We start from the raw sequence: 24,313 nt of genomic DNA, 5'->3' as shown, positions 1-24,313 counted from the left end.
TATGAAGCGATGAGAATACTTTGTGTGCGCAAAAAACAAATGGACCATTCCAACAATGTCTTTACTACCTTTCCGGGCCTTGAAAGTGGTTGTTGTGTTGCTGTCTATGTGGGGTCAGAAAGCTCTCGGATTTATCAAAAATATCTTAATTTGTGTTCTGAAGATGAACGAAGGTCTTATGGGTTTGGAATGACATGAGGGTGAGTAATTAATGACAGAAATTAAATTATTGGTATACACATAAACAAGTCATGTATATTTTCCACTGCTTCATCTTTGAAAAAGTAAATTAATAGCCAAAACTGTAAGTATAAGCTATACATGTGCATATATTTGGTGTGAATTATAGTGACTTACTTTCAGAGCAGTCTTCGCCAGTAAAGCCTAAATCACATATGCACATTCCATTCAGGCATTGGCCTTGGTCATTGCAGTTTGCTGGGCAGGTCAGAACAGAGCAGTCCACACCAGTGTAGCCTTCATAGCAGACACACTTTCCATCTTCACAGTAGCCACGGTCCAAACAGTTGTTGGGACACGTCTTTATACCACAGTCCTCCCCAGTGAACCCGCTGTTACACACGCACTGGCCATTTACACAACGTCCACGATTATGGCAGTCACTGGGGCAAGTCAACTCGCTGCAGTCACGGCCTGTAAAGCCAGTGTGGCAAACACACTTGCCATCTACACACTGTCCATGGTCATGGCAGTCATTGGGACAGGTCTTGATGTTACAGTCTTGTCCAGCAAAACCAACATGGCAAACACACTTGCCGTCCACACACTGCCCACGGTCATGGCAGTCATTGGGGCAGGTCTTGATGCTGCAGTCTAGTCCAGCAAAACCATCATGGCAAATACACTTGCCATCGACACACTGTCCACGTCCATGGCAGTGATTGGGACAGGTTTTGATGCTGCAGTCTTCTCCAGCAAAGCCATTGTGGCAAAGACACTTGCCGTCCACACACTGTCCATGCCCATGACAGTGATGGGGGCAGGTCTTGACACCGCAATGTTCTCCAGCAAAGCCATCATGGCAAATGCACTTGCCGTCAACACACTTTCCATGTCCATGGCAGTCATTGGGGCAGGTCTTGATGCTGCAGTCTTCTCCAGCAAAGCCTACTTTGCATATACACTTCCCGTTGACGCATCGGCCATGATCGTGACAATTATTGGGGCAGGAAAGCTCTGAGCAGTCGTCACCTTCATACCCAGCATCACAAATACACTCACCGTTGACGCACTGTCCTCGGTCATTGCAGTTGTCGGGGCAGGAGAGAATACTGCAGTCCTCGCCCTCGAACCCGGGGTCACATATGCACTTTCCATTGAAGCAGTGACCTCTCTGATTGCAGTCATTGAGACAAGTGAGCTTGGAGCAGTCATCTCCGCTGTAGCCAATATTGCAGACACACTGTCCATTGACACACCTACCACGGTGGTTGCAATTTTTAGGGCAGGTAAGCTCCCCACAGTCCTCCCCAGTAAAGCCCTCATCACAATAGCAGGTTCCATTGTCACAGCGACCACGGTCAAAGCAGTCGTTAGGACAGATGAGCTCGGAGCAGTCAAACCCCGTCCAAGGCTCGTCGCATACGCATTCGTCATCCACACAGCGCCCTCTGCCAAGGCAGTTGTTTAGGCAGTTAGTTAAACTGCAGTCTTCACCGATGAAGCCCTCCTCGCAGAGGCAAGCCCCGTCGATGCACTCTCCATTCTCACCGCAATCTACAGGACACAGCTCGATACTGCAGTCCTCCCCGCCGAAGCCCTCGAAGCAGACACACTTGCCATCCTCACAACGGCCTTGATCCTGGCAGAAGTTCGGGCACTCTGGCTCAGAGCAGTTGACTCCTTTCCAACCGGGCTCACACAAACAGCTGCAGGTCTCAGTGCTGTAGTTGCCACGGCCACTGCAGTAGGGTTTGGTTGTGACTTCACCTGAGAAATAGAGTTTTAGTCATTTTTGGCTTCTGATGAAAAAACATGTTCAATGTTTAGATAGGGATGGGAATTGTACAGTATACTGATTGAGCTTCATGTTTTTGATTCACTAAAAAAATTGGTTTGTTACAGTTCGAAAACATTTTCTATATGAAACCACTTCTATCAATTTTTACATGTTTCTTTGAGGCCATGATAAAAGACAAAGTAATGGCCCGAGTCGCTTGTGAGGATGAAATGAATCAAAATATCTATACTGTCAAAGAAGGAATTTTTGGGGAGGTTTATTTATAAATAATTCTTGTTCAAACCAATAATAGATTTCAGCATGTTTGAATTGTATATGTTTAATAATTATTACACTCACGTATACAAACTACAAAGGATATACACTTAATATATTTAATACGTTTTGATAATTAATAAATATAGCCGTCATTCAGTCTCATGTTTTGAGATCCTTAATTCATTTTTATTTCATCTACATTTTGGCTAAATTTGAAAGTTCCTCTTCACCACAAGCAGACTAATGTGATACCTCTGACAATTATTGGTTATGCATGCGGAAGAAGGCTAATTTCATTTAGCTTGTGCCTTTCTCCTTTTTTCATTTGAATATTTATTCTAACTGGTCAGTTTAGCAATAAGTGGAAAATTTTGCTACCAGCCTCTTCTAACATTCATATAGTGATTAAAACTCGTTTGGGCTACCACGTATGAAATAAAAATAAAAATCTAAAAAATAAATATGTTAAGCATGTTATTGGATACATTTATTAAAACAAAAGTTAAAGGTATAGTTCACTACAAAAAAAAAAAAAAAAAAATCTGTCATTATTTACATACCCTCATGTGTTTCCAAACCTGTTTGACTGACTTTTTCTATAGAAGATGTACTGAAAAATGTCTCAGTGTCCCCCCAATTATACTGTACAATGAAATGTCACCCAAATGTTTGATTACCTACATTCTTAAAAAATATCTTCTTTTGTGTTTTGTAGAAGAATGAAACGTTTAAATATTTGTAAAGGTGAGTAAGTGATGACAGAATTTTTAATTTGGGGTGAACTATCACTTTAATGTAATCAGCTTTGTTATGTTTCTTTTGAATACATTTGTAATGAGACTCAGCCTCCTAATGGACTGCCAAAGCATCTGTTATATTTGGCCTCACCTGCAACCTGAGCACCACAGCAGCTTGTTCCACTGGTGCACTGCTCCCTTAGACTGGATACCTCTGCTTCCAGCATTTCCAGCCTGTTCAGAAGGTCCTTCAGGTCAGGCATGTGGTTATCACAACCGCAAGCTTGCTTGGGAATGTTAATCCTATGCGTAAAAACAATCTGATTCTCCCCGTCCATTGTGTGTTCTATGTGCTGGTCAGATTGTTCCGATTTTGGCTTCATCTCGGTTGTTCCTGGTGAATCCAAGTCCACCGAGCACATGGATACAGAGGGAACGTTGATGTTGTACACATGGTTGAAAACCACAGGCTGGTCAGGACTTGGGAGGGTCAAGTTCTCAGTGGTTGGTGACAGTGATTCTCTTCTGTGTCTAATTACTCTTTTAACCAGGCCAGCACTAGAGAGATGAACTAAAACGGCTACTGCCACAGAGGCCAGTAGCAGACCTTGCATCCCCATGGTGATTTGATCTCACTGGACTCTTCTTACTTGTGTGAGTGTTTAAATTGTTTCAAGGTACTGGATGTGGGTTTTATCCTGGAAAAAAAAAATTAAAACAGTAACTCAGATTACATGTACATATTAGAGATATGAGATATGGGATATGACAGATAGAGATCTGATTGCACTTATCCTTACAAAATCAAACAAATACGAATTACATCAATGATGTACAATTCTGCCCTTTAATTAATTTAAAAAACATGGACGGATCATTCAAAGTGCTTCAAAGGCAATATTTATCAATCAATAAATTAAATCAATATTAATAAAATAATATAAATAATTAGAAGAAAATAAGCAATTTATTTGAATTTAAATGTTTAAAAAAACTATTCAATTCAATGAAAAGCAATTATTACAAGTTGTGATCACAAATTAGTATGACAGACTTCTCACAGAAACGGATGCTAATAGACAATAAATAAAGAAAAGAGAAATGGGATGTTTTAACTTTCGACTTGTACACCCTTTCCAACTAGAATGAATCATATTTAAAGCAAACCATATCACAGCAGGCAGTGTTCATACTCAGAATAACATTTCTGGAAACCCCCCCCCAAAACAATTAAGAACACATGGCAGTCAGCAACACTGCAGGGAAGATAGACACTAAGCACAACTCAGGTTTTGGTTGCCTTGGCTTCCACAAAGATCAACTCTGGCCAATAAAAGCAAGGCATACAGGAGCGATGGCTCCAGCAGCTTTTCCTATGACAGGCTGCCATGACACACAGCAGGCAACACCTGAATCTGAGGAGCGTACTCTCCTCTCTGACGCTCTGCCCACAGCCCATGCTGACAGATTAATACTAGCGTGGAGGAGACCATCTGCAGTGCTTCCGCTAGCGTGGGTGTTCAGAGTTCACGCTTCTCATAAAAGTTAGCTTTCTTTGACCATTCTCCAGACAGCAGCAGAGTTTCGCATTAAAACACAATACTTTTCTCATTAAAAGAAGTGAAAAGTACAGTTTTTGCAGGGCTCAGGAGGCTTGTCACTTACTAAGTGCATTGGTCTGTTAAAAAATGTAATTAAAGTAAAATGGAAACAGCTCTAAAACCCTTTCAAGCTTACTGTTACTGTGCTGTAGGAGATTGAGGATGTCTGTGTTTAAAGAGTCCTGATGTGCATGTCATATGGTCACATACTTGCCAATTACAGGATTGCAGATTCAGTTTTCCATACAGTTGTTTTCCTGAATGTTATGAAAACCAAATGGGATCAATTTAAGATGGAAATAACCGCCTTCCAAAAGTGCTGACATACTGACTTTTTCAATACCATAAAACACCCAATATTTATGTCAAATTTGGAACATTTATGTGTGTATTTTCCAGCTTGCACCTTATCTAGCCATTTTTAACATTCAATCACGATTGACCCTTTAGCTGAATAATTTTCATTTGAATTTTAAAAGATTCTTTATTTTTTTAAAGCATCAAATTTGAACAAGAATTTGTTACGACATTAAAGAGATTCAATTCTGTAAATTCTATCATAATTTCAAACATATTTGGATAAATGTTTTTGTCCATAAATAGTCAATCGGTCAATGAAAAAAATGAAGACAGAAAGTCTTGCAGGTTTTGAACAACATGTGTGGGAGTAAAGGATGACTCTTTAAGGCATGCACTGTCCTTCAGAAACAAAAGAGCAATACAAAGTAGTTATACAGATCAAAATTTTGTCAAGGCTGCAGGGGGCTGACCCAAAGCTGCAGCTTCCAAGGTCAATAGCAGGTAATATCTTGCCAGGATCTGTTTAGTGAGTGGAGAGCTCGCTTTGACATGTGATTAGCAGGACTGACAGATGAGCTCCAGCGAGAGGGATCCCACGGCTGCCGCCCATCCGTGATTAGACAGACAGGGATGAACGCTTCTGTGATGGAGAGCTTAAGGGAGGCTCGATGATGGGAGACTCCCGATCTGGACCCTTGGGGGCGACGGGACCTACCCCGCTTCTTGTTCCTCACATCTAAACCCTGGGATTAAATCAGCAAAATAGGCAGAAAATTGCTTTGAGTCGCCTTGCAGTTTTAGTTCTGGATGGGTAGCTGGCTTTTTCACTTTGAAGCCTGGCTTGTTGCCACAAGAATCGAAGAAAGAAAATGACTCTGAAGGACCAAGCTGGTCTTTGTGTAAGAATTTGCCCTTAACCCCTGGCGAAGGGTGGACTGTAAATGAATGATTTATTTTTAAAATATGTAATTTAATGATGACAGTTTGGCTTCATGGCAGCAATGATGGCTATGCTTGACTAACAAAGAATGAGCAGTTATTAACATTAGATTGGAAATTATTTATTTATTTTTTGCATTTTGAACAACGAGAAATAGACAAAGCCAGTCTCTTTTATTAGAGCTCCATCAATACAGTGCTGAGCTCAGAGCAGTATGCTAATGCTGCTGCTTACTGGCACTTTCAGATAAACCAGACACAATGTGACTGCTGCTTTCTCATGCCAGGTCTAGTTTTTATACTTTGTTACTTTCTCAGACTCTGGCTGGGCCAGTTGGCTTCCGTGTGTCTAATGTGAGAAGAATTTCAATGGGGAGTGAACCTGCTGGCACACATTTTTAGTGCCAGTGATCTAAATTGGTCCTGCGTTGTGCTAAGTGCTGAATGCTGACTAGAGCATTTGAAAGGAAGAATACCTCACACAGAGACCAGATGAATACTTTTGTAAGTCATAAATTATATAGTGACAGTTAAAACGATTCTTCCACCACACCAATGTGCCACAAACAAATGAGCTCACTTGCTATTTGTTAAATTAGAAGTTTGTAGCTGTTTACATAATTGAGCAATTAGCATGTTAGTGGTTTGGGAATGAGGCATATTTGGCTGCAATTAAATGTATACTACAAAGACATAAAAGGAATACGACAAAAAAAAAACAGATTAAAAAGTACAAAACATATTATTATTCTAAACTGGATGGGAATTAGTAACACATTATATTTAGACAACTGTTGATGGGGTAGAATTAGTTTATATTGTAAAAAATGAAAATAAAGTAAAGTAAAATAATAATAATCCAGGTCAAATCTAGGGGTTTCTTCTTGTCTTTAGAGGGCCGATAGTGTGGTGATGACTCGTTAATGGAAAATGATCTGTTAAATAGCATTTATCGGGTTATTGAACTGTAAAATATGCTGTGGTGGCTTTTACAGTTCATCGTTCAGTTTCATATTCAATGATTAGAGATGACATTTATCCACAGTCTGTTGAACAGAGGGGAACCACAACTCTTCCTCAGTTTATTCCTATGATTCCTATGAAATCATCAAGCAGACTTAGTTTTGTAGGTCACCCATGACAGAAAGCACTTGCCTTCACTGGGACGCAGCCCTAATATGGGTCGCCCGCTGTGGTGAATGAATTGGTACTGTCTCGTCTCTATTCACCTTAATAGATGCCATAAAAATGCCCTGACAGTTTGTTTAATACTGTGAAGGAATCAATTATGAAGAAATATCTCTTCCAGAGGTATGCTGTATACACACTGCATCATTTATCCACTGGTGTGTGTCAAACTTCATTAAAAATCGATACGATGAAGTTGAAAATACTTCTTAATCCAGTCAGCGAAGCAGTAAACTTAGTGGATAGGGGCACAAATGTGTCTGGTCTGGTCTGAAGACCCAAAAATTGCTGATAAATCATAATTAAAAACATTATAAATATGAGTACACTGTGAAACTCTCATTGAGAAGTAGATGCTTATTGATTGCATGGTTTCCAAGGTCATAAGCAGACAGAGGGTTGCTGAAACCAGCACCATGAAGCAGCTCATAATCATCCAACACGGAGATGGATTTCCAGACAAGCTCATAAAGCCGCTCAATGGTGTGTGCTCGGATCGATGGCAAAGTATACAGCCACTGTTATTGTTTCATAAATGGATTTGGAAGTCATCGCCTTCTTGAGAAATGCTCATTTAGGAGGAGTGGCTCAGTTGACCATTACACTTTCCATTTTATTCTGTTCTTTCTTTCTTTCTTTCTTTCTTTCTTTCTTTCTTTCTTTCTTTCTTTCTTTCTTTCTTTCTTTCTTTCTTTCTTTCTTTCTTTCTTTCTTTCTTTCTTTCTTTCTTTCTTTCTTTCTTTCTTTCTATAGCTCTGCAGTTCTTTTTTCTCTTACTGTTATTTTTCCTCTCTCTGACATCCTGTTACTTTTTATACTGTAAACTGAATGCAGAATGTCCATTGTGACTGTCCACTGGCCTCAAATGAGCTGATGAGTGTCTATTCCTCACTATTCTATTTTGCTTGGCATGTCTGTGCTTCAGTCACGGCTAGCACTGGGTTCACCTGGCAGATTCAAACAAATGAATATGTCTGGCAATCATAAACACGCAGATGTGCTGTCTCACTGCTGTATGTGCAATGTGAGCTTAAAGGTCTCTCAAATGCCACATAATGTGATCTCTCACCTAACGCATTCTCTTGGCATTTCTCCCATTGGTGGATTGACAGTGAGGTGTGAAACCAGAACCTAAGAACATACGGCACCGTATATTATATTTCCAACTGTATCATTCTCATAATAATGAGATTAAGTATTTGTTAATCTTGCATCTGATTTCATTGCCAGAGCTTAAAGTTATTTCTTCTTTAATTACATTTTAAATCAACCCCAAACGGCATAATTTTCTGTTTTTATTACCGATCATTACATTTCTGTGTGCTATTTTCTCTCTGTATAGTAGAGGCATACAATTACATGCACACTGATAATTGAAAGGCTATGCAGGTTGTTTTCACAATGAAAAAGCTGGATTTCATGACAGTCGAGGCCCATTTACAGAGCTCTAATGATGCTGGGAGATCTGATTGCACCGATAGGAGGTTTGTGTGTGTGTGTGTGTGTGGAGAGTGATAAGCCGGTCTGGTGTATGGGCAGAGATAGAGGTGTTTGCACTGCGCTGATGGACCTGCGGTTCGCTGACATTGCTGCACTTTCACCAAAGAAGGATTCAAACCGAACACGATAGAGCTTTGGTGACATTGTCAAAGGTTAACTCCATCATGCTGATTAAGGACAAATGGAAAGTTTAGGACATGTCAGTCAACATTTGAGACCAGAGACACTGGAGAAGTCTACTGGGAATGAAGTTGAATAATTCCTGACTTCAGCTTTCATGTGTGCTTTCTCTTAAAGTCCAGATGGAAGGAATGAAGGAGGAACATTTGTTACTAGCAGTCTCATTTTACATTTCCAGCACTGGTGACCCCGTGTTTATTAGCCTAACCTCTGTTACGGCCAGAAAAGCAGCCTCATATGTTCTGACCTTAAAAGCTCAAACTTCTCAGCTTCCCATTTGTCGCAGCAAAGTCAAACACTATTCCTGTACCATGCAGACGGTCCCTTTCACATCTTGGTCATAGCAAAAATAAATTTGCTTCACATTTTTTTTCTTGAGGATATTGTGGTCTGTCAGGAACGGCAAAGAATAGAAGTCCATATTTTAATTCAAAAGTCAATTTGCTACAGAGTAAAACAACTTATTTGAACACAGTGGGGATTTTTTCACAAGCATAAAGCATCGTTCCCTTCCCAAATGGCAAGCTAGTGATCATTCTTTCCTATTCTAGAAAGAATAAAAGCTACTATGTGTCTTGTTTGCGTATAACAGGAAATTGCTTTTTCTCTACCAACCAGAAATTGTGTATTTCCTCTTGCTGACTGAGGAAAGATAAGCCATGATCAAGTGTGTACATTTAAAATGGATGTTCCCATAAAGGCCCATAAAATGCCCCCTACCAGATCCAATTATTTACTCTACATACCTATAGTAATTGAGCAACAAACTCTTTCAACTTATTGACCCTAGTGAATTTTTTTCTCCTTCTGGAAAGAAAAATCAGTTTTCCCACAATATGAAATGCAAGAATATTGACTGGGAGATTAAGCGATCTATTTTCCCTGTTTAAATTGGAGGCAGAAATGACATCAATTGAGATAATCTGAGCTTTGTAGATTTCCCTTTTACAACTACCCAATTTAAAACTTCTGATAATCTAAAATGCTCTTCTTATCCTAGGCATATAATGACAATCTATATTCTAGCATGCCGGGTCACTGACAACTAACAAGAGTTCCTCACTTCTGTGGAAGTTACGTGTGCTCATCTCTTGGCTGCCACCGGTCGGGACACTGTCTGTGCTCTGAGCCCATGGCTTCCCTAGCCATGTTACATTAGCATCAGAGAGCCATTAAAACCATCTGGGGCTGCAACACTTTAACACACTGAGGTCTACTGAGGAAATCTTTGTTCACTGATGCCAACAAATCATTCTGAATGCCTCTGTGGCCAATTTGGAGTGTGGAGGAAAAGAACCCCCTTTTTACAGTGCATATTTCAAAGACAGACAGACAGACAGACAGACAGACAGACAGACAGACAGACAGACAGACAGACAGACAGACAGACAGACAGACAGACAGACAGACAGACAGATAGATAGATAGATAGATAGATAGATAGATAGATAGATAGATAGATAGATAGATAGATAGATAGATAGATAGATAGATAGATAGATAGATAGATAGATAGATAGATAGATAGATAGATAGATAGATAGATAGATAGATAGATAGATAGATAGCTGGATAGATAGATAGATAGACAGACAGACAGACAGACAGACAGACAGACAGACAGACAGATAGCCACAGAGGGTACAATATCTGTTTCAAGTGCATTGCCAGGACAGGAGCAGAGCTGACAGCTGTTCAAACAAAGGCTAGTTTCCACACTCAGCTTTGTTCTGAGTTGCACTGTCAATGAATACACTGCACATAGCATCATAAAACATTTAAACACCCCGTCTAGGCAACAACCATGTGTGGTTGGCACTTCTGATGTCCTCAAGATAATGATGGCAAAATAGCTGAGGAGGTATTAACAACCCAGGAGGCATTTACATTATCACACAACAAAACAGATCAATATATTATAGCTATTGTGAAATGTTTAATGTGTTTATTCACATTCTGAAAATAGTCACATCAGAACTTGAAGTGAAGAAAATGTAGTCAACCATTTTATTGCAATCATTAGCTTTGCCCTTTATTGCTAACAACTAAGTTTCCTTCGTTCGAAGCAGAACCTCCCTCCTATTTAGCACCCTTGGATCCAGGGGGTCTCTGTCATTGACCCCTCCCCCCATATATACGTACTCATAAGGCTTCTCTCAGCCCCTGCGTTCCCAGGCTAGACCCCTCCCTCTACCACCACACACACGCAAATCTTCTCATCACCTCAGTTTCTCCATTCTCCTAAACGGATACAACCCATCAGTAAGGACAGCGTGCTGATTCACCCGAGAACCATTCACCCCTCCTTCACCGTGGATGAGGCTAGAGAAAAGAGCTGGCAGCTGACAGCGGAGCTACACGAGGAGCACTAGACTAAAGAGAGAAGCGCTAACACAAACCAGCTGCTGATCTCCCTGGCTGAAGAGAGGACAGAGATCCTGGGAGGGATGACACCGTCTGCCAGGTAACGGACACGGCTGACCTACAGCTGCAGACAAGCCCACCATGTGTAGAGTTATGCCAAACTATCAGAGTGCACGCTACTGTATTCCCCCTCAAGCGGAGCTGGAATAATTGCTGAGCTTAAAACAAATGTGGATCACTTCCCCTATAAACCATAATGAGCAGCCTACAGCAAGTCAATGCATCACTAGTAGCCTTAAAAGTCCCTGGCTAACATTTACACTGTCAGAAAAAATTATACCTTTAGGGGTACAACAGCTTACACTGCAGGGGTACACTGCAGTCCCCTTAAAAGGAAAATTTTGTACCTTATCTACCCCATAAAATGTGCATTTTAGTACCTAAGAGTAGCAATATGTACCCTTAAGGTACTACTTATACATTTTTTAAAGGTAAATGGAGTTTACCTATGAGGCAAACAATTTTTGCAAATTTTTCTAGTCTGACTTATAAACAGTCTGCTTTTTTACAACAGCATTACAACGTGGCAAGGCATTCTTCAGATTTAGCATTAAAACACATCCAACACAGAGAGTACAGAGTCATTTAACTCGCAAATCTGTCAGACTAACAGGTAGATGGACTGGGAGCATCACAGCTTACCTTAGAGACCAGTCCTCCTCTACAGGCGTAGAGACGTGCCTCTGTCTAGGAACTGTGATGTGACGCCAAACGAAAGGTTGAAACCATCAGCAACTCTTGAAGTGCTTTTTAATTTTCTTTAGACAAATGACAGTCCTGTCATTCCCTCCTGTCTCTCTGCTCTCAGTGAGAGTGCGCCATCCAGCCTGTGCGCCTGCTGATGCTGAGAGAGGGAATGAGTGAAAGAGAGAGAGAGAGGGAGGGAGGGAGAAGTCCTTTTCTTTTAAACAGTAGACACTTTGCGGTCAGACCCCACTCCCACCTACCACTCTTATAAGCACCCCCTCCCCTTTCTCCCTCTGACTGGAAGCTGAGGAGCTGAAACGGGATGCCTCAAGGCTGAGTCGCAAACTCACACACACACACATTGGGAAGAGAGGAGGAGAAAGAGTCAGAGAGAGAAAGAGAGAGACCATTTACTATAAACTGGAGCAGCCAATGATTGGATGAAAGGGATATATCCCAAGCTGCATTAACATACATTTCAGATTAGAATTAACAGGGAGGATAAAGGAGGAAGGACCTTGTGTGTTTGATGACGAGCATGACACGGCAGATGATGGGATTATGTACGGTGATCAGCATAATCAACCTTTAATCCCCCAAATCCAACCTTACTATGGAAAAAAATTCAAAAAGACTGGTTTTAGTCAAGGTTGGTTCTCCCTTTTTTTAAACCTTAAATGTCTCTTCGAAGTGGAACCATCTCTGTGCTGCAACCTCCGGCGTTTCGTGCTCCCCTGCGCTTCTGTAAATACTCTCCCCTTTCAGAGTGTCAGGTTATTCACCTTTCCATCTGCACTACCCACAAACACCTCCCCCACGTGCACTGCAGGTAGAAGAACATCCAACCAAGCCAGCTGCAATTACCGGACTATACGGCATCCAGCATTTTGTGCAAACAGGAGCTTTTCTTCAAACAAACATGGAACAAAGAGCCAACAGATCGGATTTTTCACTCCAGATGCGTTTCATCTCAAACCAGCAGTGAAGCTCTTCAAAACATATTTCATTAGAGATGAGATGATGTCTCTCATCGTGTCAAAAACTGACCTTTAGTTCTCTTGGGGGGCAACAAGGAGGCACCCGTGGAGACGGGGAGCTCGAACCCCCAGAGAGGAATCAAGAAATGCTTTTTTTCTGATGAGAGAAAATCAACCCCCATCAGCCTGTGCTCAATAAGTCATGAATCTGTGATGATATGCCTGGTCGACATGGGATTTTAATCTAGGTCTCATTTCAGAGCGAGAATCACTACATTTCAAATCAGGCCCAGCCACTGATCAGATTTTTTTCTGTCACAACGCAAAAATGAAATCAATTTCAGGTTTGCCGTGAATGGAAAAGTACAATGTGAAGAACAGGAGACGAACATAGGCATATTTCCCAAGGTGAACTCCACAGAGAGATGCTCTTGGTAATGGTGTGCGTGTTTGTGTTTTTCTGCGAATGTATGTGGTGGGTGGTGGTGAAGGGAAATGCAACCAGAATGGGATGTGAACTTCCAAACCTTTATAAGAGACTTTATGGAAGTGCATTAATATAACGCCCACCATAATGTCATATATCCAGCCAGTATGTCTATCTATTTATGTCTGTCGATATGCGCAGAACATAATATAACTGCAAGTGCATGAAAATCAGTGAGTGATTCTGTGTGTGTGTGTGTGTGTGTGTGTGTACATATCTCTTTCTCAGGGTCTCTATCTTCATGAGAACACATATCACCCTTCTCCATCTGTTCGTACTCTCACCTTTCTCTCACACATTTCCCTTCACCGAATCACAGCGCTTCACAGGGAATAGCAGTGGGAGCGGGAGCATTCCGGGTTCATCAGGCGTCCCCGTGCTGTTGACATCCATGCATCCACCAGCTGATTTCCCAGATGACAGCAGTGTGCGCATCGTTCCCCAAAAGCCATTTTCCTCTAGCCGTAACCAGACACAAGCAACAGGAAGCGAGCTATAGCCTACTATACGCAACTAACAAAAAAGCTAAATACATTGAAGCTATAAAAGAAAAATATTTGCAAAAAAAAGTAATTTTGTCTCGTTTAAAGTCCCCGTCAATAAATGTATCCCTTAAAAGTAATCTTTGATCATCAGAATTACATATTTTAAAAAAATTTCCTGTGAAAAAAATAATAATATTCATGCCTTAAAATAGCTTGAATGTAACTCTACACCCTTGCCCCGCCTCCACTCACTCAGGTTCGTCTACAAGTCGAAGTATCAGAATGATAATGCTTTTTATGTATCGCTCTCTACAACGTCGGACACATAACAGTTATTAATATGATTAGCCTTTGGCTTGACTACATTATCAAACAGCTAATAATGTTTTGCTAATGTTAAACAAACAATGCTCCTGTTTGCCATCTCAGAGTCATACAGCTGCCTTATAAAAATTTGTATCCTTAGAATTGCTTTGAGCAAAGAAAGGCATAATTAATCTTAACATTGTAATATACATCATATACATAATTTATTTCATATCAACAGAAAAATATACTGGGATAACCTGGCTTTTCTTGAGACTTGCCTGCTTCTCAGCACAGTTATAATATGCTAAAGCCTACCCGCACGTTGATGTGATTGGCTACAAGGTTTAAGAAACACCTGCAATTTTAAACCGCGTTTTTTGAGATTTTTTTTCACTGTAGTTTTAAGGAGGAAATACTCAGCAATGGTAGCTATTGAATTTGCACATGGCTTGTCTTAAAGCATATTAAAAACACCACATACACATAAAAACAACATAAAAAACTTGATTTTCACCACAGTGGGTCTTTAAGATTAATTAAAGTGCATTAAGAAGTCAGTCAGTGCAGTGTAAATATATATATATATATATATATATATATATATATATATATATATATATATATATATATATATATATATATATATATATATATATATATATATATATATATATATATATATATATATATATATATATATATATGTATATATATATATATATATATATGTATATATATATATATATATATATATATATATATATATAGTGGGGAGAACAAGTATTTGATACACTGCCAATTTTGCAGGTTTTCCTACTTAGAAAGCATGTAGAGGTCTGTAATTTGTATAATAAATTTAAATCCAAAAAAAATCACATTGTATGATTTTTAAATAATTAATTTACATTTTATTGCATGACATAAGTATTTGATCACATACCAACCAGTAAGAATTCCGGCTCTCACAGACCTGTTAGTTTTCCTTTAAGAAGCCCTCCTGTTCTCCACTCATTACCTGTATTAACTGCACCTGTTTGAACTCGTTACCTGTATAAAAGACACCTGTCCACACACTCAATCAAACAAACTCCAACCTCTCCACAATGGCCAAGACCAGAGAGCTGTGTAAGGACATCAGGGATAAAATTGTAGACCTGCACAAGGCTGGGATGGGCTACAGGACAATAGGCAAGCAACTTGGTGAGAAGGCAACAACTGTTGGTGCAATTATTAGAAAATGGAAGAAGTTCAAGAAGACGGTCAATCTCCCTTGATCTGGGGCACCATGCAAGATCTCACCTCGTGGGGCATCAATGATCATGAGGAAGGTGAGGGATCAGCCCAGAACTACACGGCAGGACCTGGTCAATGACCTGAAGAGAGCTGGGACCACAGTCTCAAAGAAAACATTAGTAACACACTACACCGTCATGGATTAAAATCCTGCAGCGCACGCAAGGTCCCCCTGCTCAAGCCAGCGCATGTCCAGGCCCGTCTGAAGTTTGCCAATGACCATCTGGATGATCTAGAGGAGGAATGGGAGAAGGTCATGTGGTCTGATGAGACAAAAATAGAGCTTTTTGGTCTAAACTCCACTCGCCATGTTTGGAGGAAGAAGAAGGATGAGTACAACCCCAAGAACACCATCCCAACCATGAAGCATGGAGGTGGAAACATAATTCTTTGGGGATGCTTTTCTGCAAAGGGGATAGGACGACTGCACTGTATTGAGGGGAGGATGGATGGGGCCATGTATCGCGAGATCTTGGCCAACAACCTTCTTCCCTCAGTAAGAGCATTGAAGATGGGTCATGCTGGGTCTTCCAGCATGACAACGACCCGCAACACACAGCCAGGGCAACTAAGGAGTGGCTCCGCAAGAAGCATCTCAAGGTCCTGGAGTGGCCTAGCCAGTCTCCAGACCTGAACCCAATAAAAAATCTTTTGGAGGTCTAGTCTGTTACACACCCTGAAGGTTTGTCTTTTCAGAGTTTTTCAGTATAGAAGTAAATCGTGTTTAAATGTAAGGACTTCCTGTCGGGACGAAAGTAACACTTGTTACTTTTTTTTTCGTCCCACCTGATGGGGTCAAAAGTAACAATGTGCAGCTTATGTTCAAAGTGAAATTATACTGTAGTCGTTCTACATTTGTACAAAATTCCATTTGCTATTGATAGACCATACTTGTGAGTTATTAACCACAGCAAAAATATATCTCGGTCTAAAACATTATCTTTTTAAATTACGTTTTTCTGAAAAATGGTACTTCGTCCCTGCTCTCCCCCTAACTATGATAAAAATGACAGACTTCTACATGCTTTGTAAGTGGGCAAACCTGCAAAATCGGCAGTGTATCAAAAACTTGTTCTCCCCACTGTATATATATATATATATATATATACAGGTGCTGGTCATATTATTAGAATATCATCAAAAAGTTTATTTATTTCACTAATTCCGTTCAAAAAGTGAAACTTGTATATTATATTAAGACCAATACAAAGAAAGGATTTTTTGAAATCTTGGCCAGCTGAAAAGTATGAACATGAAAAGTATGAGTATGTACAGCACTCAATACTTAGTTGGGGCTCCTTTTGCCTGAATTACTGCAGCAATGCGCCGTGGCATGGAGTCGATCAGTCTGTGGCACTGCTCAGGTGTTATGAGAGCCCAGGTTGCTCTGATAGTGGCCTTCAGCTCTTCTGCATTGTTGGGTCTGGCATATCGCATCTTCCTCTTCACAATACCCCATAGATTTTCTATGTGGTTAAGGTCAGGCGAGTTTACTGGCCTATTAAGAACAGGGATGGTCCTTAAACCATGTACTGGTTGCTTTGGCACTGTGAGCAGGTGCCAAGTCCTGTCGGAAAATGAAATCTGCATCTCCATAAAGTTGGTCAGCAGCAGGAAGCATGAAGTGCTCTAAAACTTCCTGGTATACGGCTGCGTTGACCTTGGACCTCAGAAAACACAGTGGACCAACACCAGCAGATGACATGGCACCCCAAACCATCACTGACTGTGGAAACTTTACACTGGACCTCAAGCAACGTGGATTGTGTGCCTCTCCTCCCTTCCTCCAGACTCTGGGACCCTGATTTCCAAAGGAAATGCAAAATTTACTTTCATCAGAGAACCTAACTTTGGACCACTCAGCAGCAGTCCAGTCCTTTTTATGTTTAGCCCAGGCGAGATGCTTCTGAAGCTGTCTGTTGTTCAAGAGTGGCTTGACACAAGGAATGCGGCAGCTGAAACCTATGTCTTGCATACGTCTGTACGTAGTGGTTCTTGAAGCACTGACTCCAGCTGCAGTCCACTCTTTGTGAATCTCCCCCACATTTTTGAATGGGTTTCACAATCCTCTCCAGGTTGCGGTTATCCCTATTGCTTGTACACTTTTTTCTACCACATCTTTTCCTTCCCTTCACTTCTCTATTAATTTGCTTGGACAGAGAGCTCTGTGAACAGCCAGCCTCTTTTGCAATGACCTTTTGTGTCTTGCCCTTGCAAGGTGTCAATGGTCGTCTTTTGGACAACTGTCAAGTCAGCAGTCTTCCCCATGATTGTGTAGCCTACAGAACTAAACTGAGAGACTATTTAAAGGCCTTTGCAGGTGTTTTGAGTTAATTAGCTGATTAGAGGGTGGCACCAGGTGTCTTTCAATATTTAACCTTTTCACAAACATTTGTGAAAGAATGGGTCGCTCTCAGGAGCTCAGTGAATTGGTACCCTGATAGGTTGCCACCTGCGCAATAAGTCCATTTGTGAAATTTCCTCACTACTAAATATTCTAAGGTCAGTGGTATTATAACAAAGAGGAAGCAATTGGGAACAACAGCAACAGAAGTGGTAGGTAAAATAACAGAGTGTGGTCAGCGCATGCCGAGGCGCACAGTGTGCAGAAGTCGCCAACTTTCTACAGAGTCAACTCCCAGAAGAGTTGAAGCTGTTATAGCTGCAAAGGGTCAGCCAACTCCATATTAAACCCTACAGATTAAGAATGGGATGTCATTAAAGTTCATGTGCATGTAAAGGCAGGCGTCCCAACTCTTTTAGCAATATAGTGTATTCCAACTAAAAACACACAAAATGCTTGGTTTGGTTATTATCTCAGCTCATTCAATGTGCCATAAAAAAACAATGTACCATTTGGTCTCATTTGTAAAAAGAGGCTTGTTACTGGAATAAAACAACATTATTTTAAAAACAGAAAAACTACTGCCAAATTACAGAAACATTTAGCTCCCCAATCCTGGCCTGTTCCTAATATCTTTTTTTATTTATTTTTTAAACAGCATTTTCAACCAGTTCTTAAAGGCCCACTGAAGTGCCTTGAAATGCGCATAATTATTCAATGTGTTGACATCATTTCCACTGAAACAAGAAGACAGGGCGGGGTTTATCAAGCAGCTCCCCCTTTTAAAAAATAGCCAATAGCGTTTAATTTATATTACAACACGGCTAGAGCTGTTGAGCTTGGTAAAGCCGTAGTTTCCTCCTAATCTCTAACCGTAATTTAAATGGTTCTGACGTTTTGTGGTCTGTGCTATCGTGTCTCTGGACTGGAGCAGACTGTGTGCCCACTGCAGCGGTTCACATGACACTAACACTAAACCAGACTTCTTTCGCCCCAATGAAAAGCATATTTACACTGCCTGATTCCTTCCCTACACACAGAGAAAAAGGGTGTCAAAATTGTACCTTTAGGGGTACAACAGCTTGTCGCTGCAGTACCCTTAAAAGGACATCTTTACTTACTCCTAAAAGGTGCCTATTAGTACCTTAGAGCAGTGGTTCTCAAATGGGGGTACGCGTACCCCTGGGGGTATGTGAAAGCACTCCAGGGGGTACGTGAGATTTTAAAATATAGCCTACATATATTTAAAAAGTAGCATCCATGCAAAAATCCTTTAAAAATAATTCTTTAATAAATATTTCAGGAAAATATAAGTATAAGTTCATAAAATTAATTTTATATTCAGTAGGCTATTCAATTTCATTATCCTAAAAACCCAGAGTCTCCCCCATACCAGGATGGTTTGACCCAACCTGTCATATGCCGCCTGGCATCACCTGTCAATCACTTGGATCAACGATAGGGTGACAAGACGTCCCCGTTTCCCGGGGACAGTCCCGGTTTTTAATGTTCTGTCCCCGACTGGAGTTGTCCCCGGTAATGTCCCCGTTTTACAGCTCGTTCCAAACAACCCGCAGATATATTGGAAAAAAGCGCCCAACCAACATACAGCTGCTACGCTGACTCTACTTGGTCGGTCGGTTGCGCGCGCCGCTACTACTTCATGAAGAACGTAGTCGAGAGCAGACAGAGCGCCATTATCGTCAAATATCAAAAGAAACCTTGTTGTCGCTTTCAAGGTAGTAACATACTAACTATTCGTTTTTAATTTAAAGTAATATGTGCTTTATAACAGAGCCTCAACTGTTTTGTCCCCAAAGGTTCCGCAGTCACAACGCAGTGATTACCACACACATCTAAACTATAACTTAAATATAAAAACCTTAACCCTAACTCCAAACAATTACACTTGCAACCAATACATATGCAGAAAACATATACTTTCTGCTTAAAATAATCCTAAAATGCTAAATAACAAGACCAATTAAAGATAGTAAGAATTATTTTCAAGCATAAACGTAACAAAACTTTTGAAGTAAAAAAAAGTCATTTATATAGTATAAACTTAAATACAATTATAAAATGTTACAATATTTGTTGAATTGTTTTATTTATCATATTTATGTTTTATTTTTGTAATGTTTTTTTTAAAGTCATGTTACAATATTGTTCTGAACTGCTTATTTACAATGGTTAGCTTACCATTAACTGTTTTCATTGTTTTTTTATTGTAATAAATCCAGACCAAAAATCCTAATAATCAAACTAAATCATAATACTTATTAATGTAAAATAATAATATACTAATATAATAGGACTCCACAACAACAACAAAAACATAAAAAAATGTATTGTCCCTGTTTTTTAATTAAAATATAATAACAAATGAGATTTGAGTGATATTTTGACCATTCAAATAGGAAATGTCCCCGGTTTCCATTTCAGAAATAGGGTTACTGTTTTTCACTACATTAGTTTGAATCACTACATTTTAGTGATGAGAAAAATTTGTCATGGATTATTATCATTTAAAATGTTCGAAATAGTTCATTTTTTTCAAATGTTTGAATTTTGTGTTTATCTGTTCCAAAGTTTAATAATGGTACAGTGCTCTGTTTTAAGTCTTTTTTTTAAACAAAAAATGCTTTGCGCTGGTCAGGGGGTACTTGGCTGAAAAATTATTTCACAGGGGGTACATCACTGAAAAAAGGTTGAGAACCACTGCCTTAGAGCACACATACGTACCTTAAGGTACTACTATGAACCGTTTTGAGGTAAAAAGGTACAAATAAGTCCTTTTAAGGGTACTGCCCCAGTGACAAGCTGTTGTACCCCTAAAGGTACCATTTTGACAGCTATTTTCTCTGTGTGTATCCCCTATATGTGCCATTCACCATGTAGAAAATACTAAATGTGTGAACAAGTGACCAATTTCAGATGCAGCTTTAGCGTCTATTTGTAATGTAGAGAATATTTGACTGAACAGAAAATCTGATGAGAAGCTAAAATGTCATCAGAATCATTGATCCATATTGGCAGAAGTGAGAGACTAAGTTTTGAATGCTTATATCTTCTAAATGCGAATTGTGTCATTGTTTAGGAGCACACTAGCTTATAGATAGCAGTAAGGCTAACATATTCATTCTAAAATAAAAAAAACTTAAATTTAGATTTCATGGGAACATTAAACACAAAGCAACAGGGGCTTGCACTATACATGTAATTCTTAAGATATTTTTTTTCTTTCTTACAATGTCTCAGTACATATTTTTCCACATTACTCCACATTTGCTGGTTATAACTGAATCTACCCAAAGGTACCAGCTCTACAAATTAAAGAAAAGGTTGCTGAGAGCACAGCTCGCATTCAGTTCATTTACCCACGTAATTGGTGGCAGTCTATTCGAAGAAGGAGCGAGGGCTTGACGGCTAGCAGGGCACTTTCTATCAGCGCATGTGAGATCTAATTATGAGCAGAGAAGCCCAGCCTGCGGCTGGGTAAAGTGTCAAAGGAGAAGGGAGCGATGATGAGACAGGAGGACTCACAACTCACACTCACCCTCATGACCCGAACAGACCTGTTTACCTCATTAAAAATGAATTCACAGGTAATATTCGCTTGTGTCTCCTCCCAAGTCTTAGCGTTATCTATTATGCAGGAGGGAGGCTGTGCAGGACGGGTTAACTGAGGGAAGGTCATTTGGACAGCTCGTGGAAGTAACTCTTGGAGTGTTGCAACCCCGGCTTTGCCACCAGGGATGGGAAATTAAAACACTAATGGCCTGTGTGAGTGTAAAAAGCATAGATTAAGTGGAAGGAGAAACTGGCCATCAGTGAAATGGGCTTGCGGTCATAATTGGGCTTGATTCATAATTTATAAAGCAAAGATAGGGATTGGCATGAATAAAGAGTGGCACAGGAAGAGGTGAAAGGCTATTTTCTGCCCTCCCCATTTATGCATTAATCTAGCATAGGCGATGTGGTGAATTATGGTCATTAGGCTTTGGGAAATGAAAAACAGCCATTACATCCTGTCAAGGGTAGCTTTTTTACATAATATAGAGACCAAAACAAGAGAAGGGATGAAAGAATTGTTGCAGTCACATGTGATTTGGTGATATAGTCAGAGAGAGAGAGAGTGATGTTTCAGACCACACACAGGTCAGCATCGCTGTGCACGTACATAAAGAGCCTGTAAATTTCTGAGGACAAAGACAGCAGATTAGGCTTTTCAGTGGACCCCAGTGACCTCTGAGGGGTTCAGAACTCAGGAGCCACCGAAATTATGTCTGACTTTGCTTTTGTTAGCTAATGGTAGACGAGCATCTCTCTCGCACAGAGGTATGTGAAGGTCCATAAAAGCGAAAGATCAACATGCTCTCTGAGAAACTGCACTACAAATACCACGTAAAATCACACTACACTACATAACCTGTATTTTTTTATCACATTTACCATAAGTATTTTTATCCATTTTGATGATACAATGGAAAAAAGGAGGTGCAGCTCTAAAGAACATTTACTCGTTCAGGGTAATTTAGAAAGCAGAATCTGCATCTTTCATTCTTCCTCGGATCTGTATGTTTTTACAAAGACATGGTGTTTTTTTTATTCAGCAGGGCAAAAGAAATGCCTGCACATTCCTTTAACACAGACAGCGCTGAACAAATTATAGAAAAACAAATAAACGGTATCCTTCAGAGCAACTCACGACATTGTGAGTCTAGTGAAAGCAGTGGGTTGGGGGTTGACAGAGATATCATTGCTCAAAAAGGATTCTATAGTGTGAATAAGAGATGGACGAATGCTCGCTTCCCATAGCTCCTGAGACGCACAGGCAGCACAAACACTCATACATCATTAACATTTATGCAAATATCAGCGACATTTGCAGGCTTGTTAGCACGCATGCACATTCTGTATGATGCAGGTTTAATGTTAATATTCATACATATATACGTGCAAATAATTAATTATGACTGTCTCAATAGAATTAAAATAAAGAAGACACAATATTATCGAGAACCTGCTGACTTGTTTGTATTTGTTGTCTGATTTTGTGCAAAAAATTAATGTGGAATGAATGTAAACATGTCAAATGTGTTAAATAGAACTGAGTACTAGACTCTTTTTCGGCAGCTGAAAACATGATCAAATTAGCCAAACTATTTCATTAAAAAAAAGGTAAGATGTGGAACTTTAAATGACAGTCATTCCTATTCTGTGGAAATCTGCAGAACACACTTAACTTAAAGGATTAGTTCATTTAGTTAGTAAAATGAAAATTACTCCATGATTTACTCACCCTCGAGCCATCCTAGGTGTATATTACTTTCTTCTTTGTGATGAACACAGAGTTATATTAATAAATATCCTGGCTCTTCCAAGCTTTATAATGGCAGTGAACGGGGCGTTACACTGAAGAAAGAAAGTGTAATGCCTCTTGCAGTTCAAATGCTTACGCTACGTCTGACTTCATACATCGTGCCAGTTATGTAAGTTGAATATGGAAGGCAGTCTGGCGGAGGCTAGATATTTTACATTATAAAGTATTTTTTTATAAAAACCCATTGATTTGCTTCAGAAGGCATTTATTAAAGGCCCACTGAAGTGCTTTGAAAGGCGCAGCATTATTCAATGTGTTGACGTAATTTCCCTTGAAACAGGAAGACAGGGCGGGACATATCAAGCAGCTCCTCCCATTTTTTTAAACAGCCAATAGGGCTTCATTTATATCACAGTTTGACTAAAGCCTTTCAGCTTGGTAAAGCCACAGTTTCCTCCTAATCTCTAAACGTTTCTGATCATAATCTCCTCGATATTGCTTTGAAATACAGCATTCTGTGCAGAACTCATATGGGTCCGATATGTTTTGTTGTCCCCGCCGACTCGCACATGTGATCCGCTCCGAGCTCTCATGTCTCTGGACCGGAGAAGACTGTGTGTGTGCGTTGAAACCAGACTTCTTTCGCCTCAACTGAAAGCATATACTGTATTTACATTGCATGAATCGTTCCCTATCCCCTGTATAGTCCACTATGCACCATTCACCATGTAGAAAATAGTAAACGTGTGAACAAGTGACCGATTTTAGCCGCAGCTTCAGCGTCTATTTAGAGGGCAGGACGCTTCATATTCTAGAGAGTATTTGATTGGACAGAAGATGTGATGAGAAGGTGATGTCATACAAATCTGTGATCTATTTTAGCGGAAGTGAGAGACTGTAAGTTTTGAATGCTTACTGTAATCTCCTAAATGCGAATTTTGTCATTTTTTTGGAACACACCAGCTTATTCATAACCTTAAGGATAACATATTCATACTAAAAGCTAAAAACTTAAATTTTGATTTCAGGGGGCCTTTAACCAACCGGAGCCGCGTGGAGTACGTTTATGATGTATGGATGCACTTTTTTGAGCTTCAAACTCGTTGGCCCCGTTAAATTCAATTATAAAGCTTGGAAGCGTCAGAATATTTATTAATATAACTCTGATTGTGTTTATCAGAAAGAAGAAAGTCATATACACTCAGGATGGCTTGAAGGTGAGTAAATCATGGGGTAATTTACATTTTAAAATGAACTAATCCTTTAACACCTAAAGGCCCGGTTTCAGAGACAGGGT

At 39.9% G+C, this 24,313-nt stretch overlaps 1 protein-coding gene across 2 annotated transcripts in view; it reads right to left on the bottom strand.

Annotated features, from left to right (window-relative positions):
• tncb (tenascin Cb) overlaps window positions 1-11,939 on the bottom strand; it is a 34,619-nt gene extending 22,680 nt beyond the window's left edge. Inside the window, exons 1-3 of one of the 2 annotated variants that reach the window (XM_079814018.1) lie at window positions 11,751-11,939; window positions 3,128-3,674; window positions 358-1,950 (exon numbers count right to left, since the gene is read on the bottom strand). In XM_079814018.1, the coding sequence (XP_079670144.1) occupies window positions 358-1,950; window positions 3,128-3,596 (2,062 nt within the window). In that variant the 5' untranslated portion in view covers window positions 3,597-3,674; window positions 11,751-11,939. The remainder of the gene's footprint in view (window positions 1-357; window positions 1,951-3,127; window positions 3,675-11,750) is intronic. The other variant, XM_079814019.1, reaches the window with a different exon arrangement.
• Window positions 11,940-24,313: the final 12,374 nt, after the last annotated feature.

The sequence above is a fragment of the Gobio gobio genome (assembly GCF_949357685.1).
Source record: "Gobio gobio genome assembly, chromosome: 4".
Lineage (NCBI taxonomy): Eukaryota > Metazoa > Chordata > Actinopteri > Cypriniformes > Gobionidae > Gobio > Gobio gobio.
This window is presented reverse-complemented; position numbering and strand designations above follow the sequence as displayed.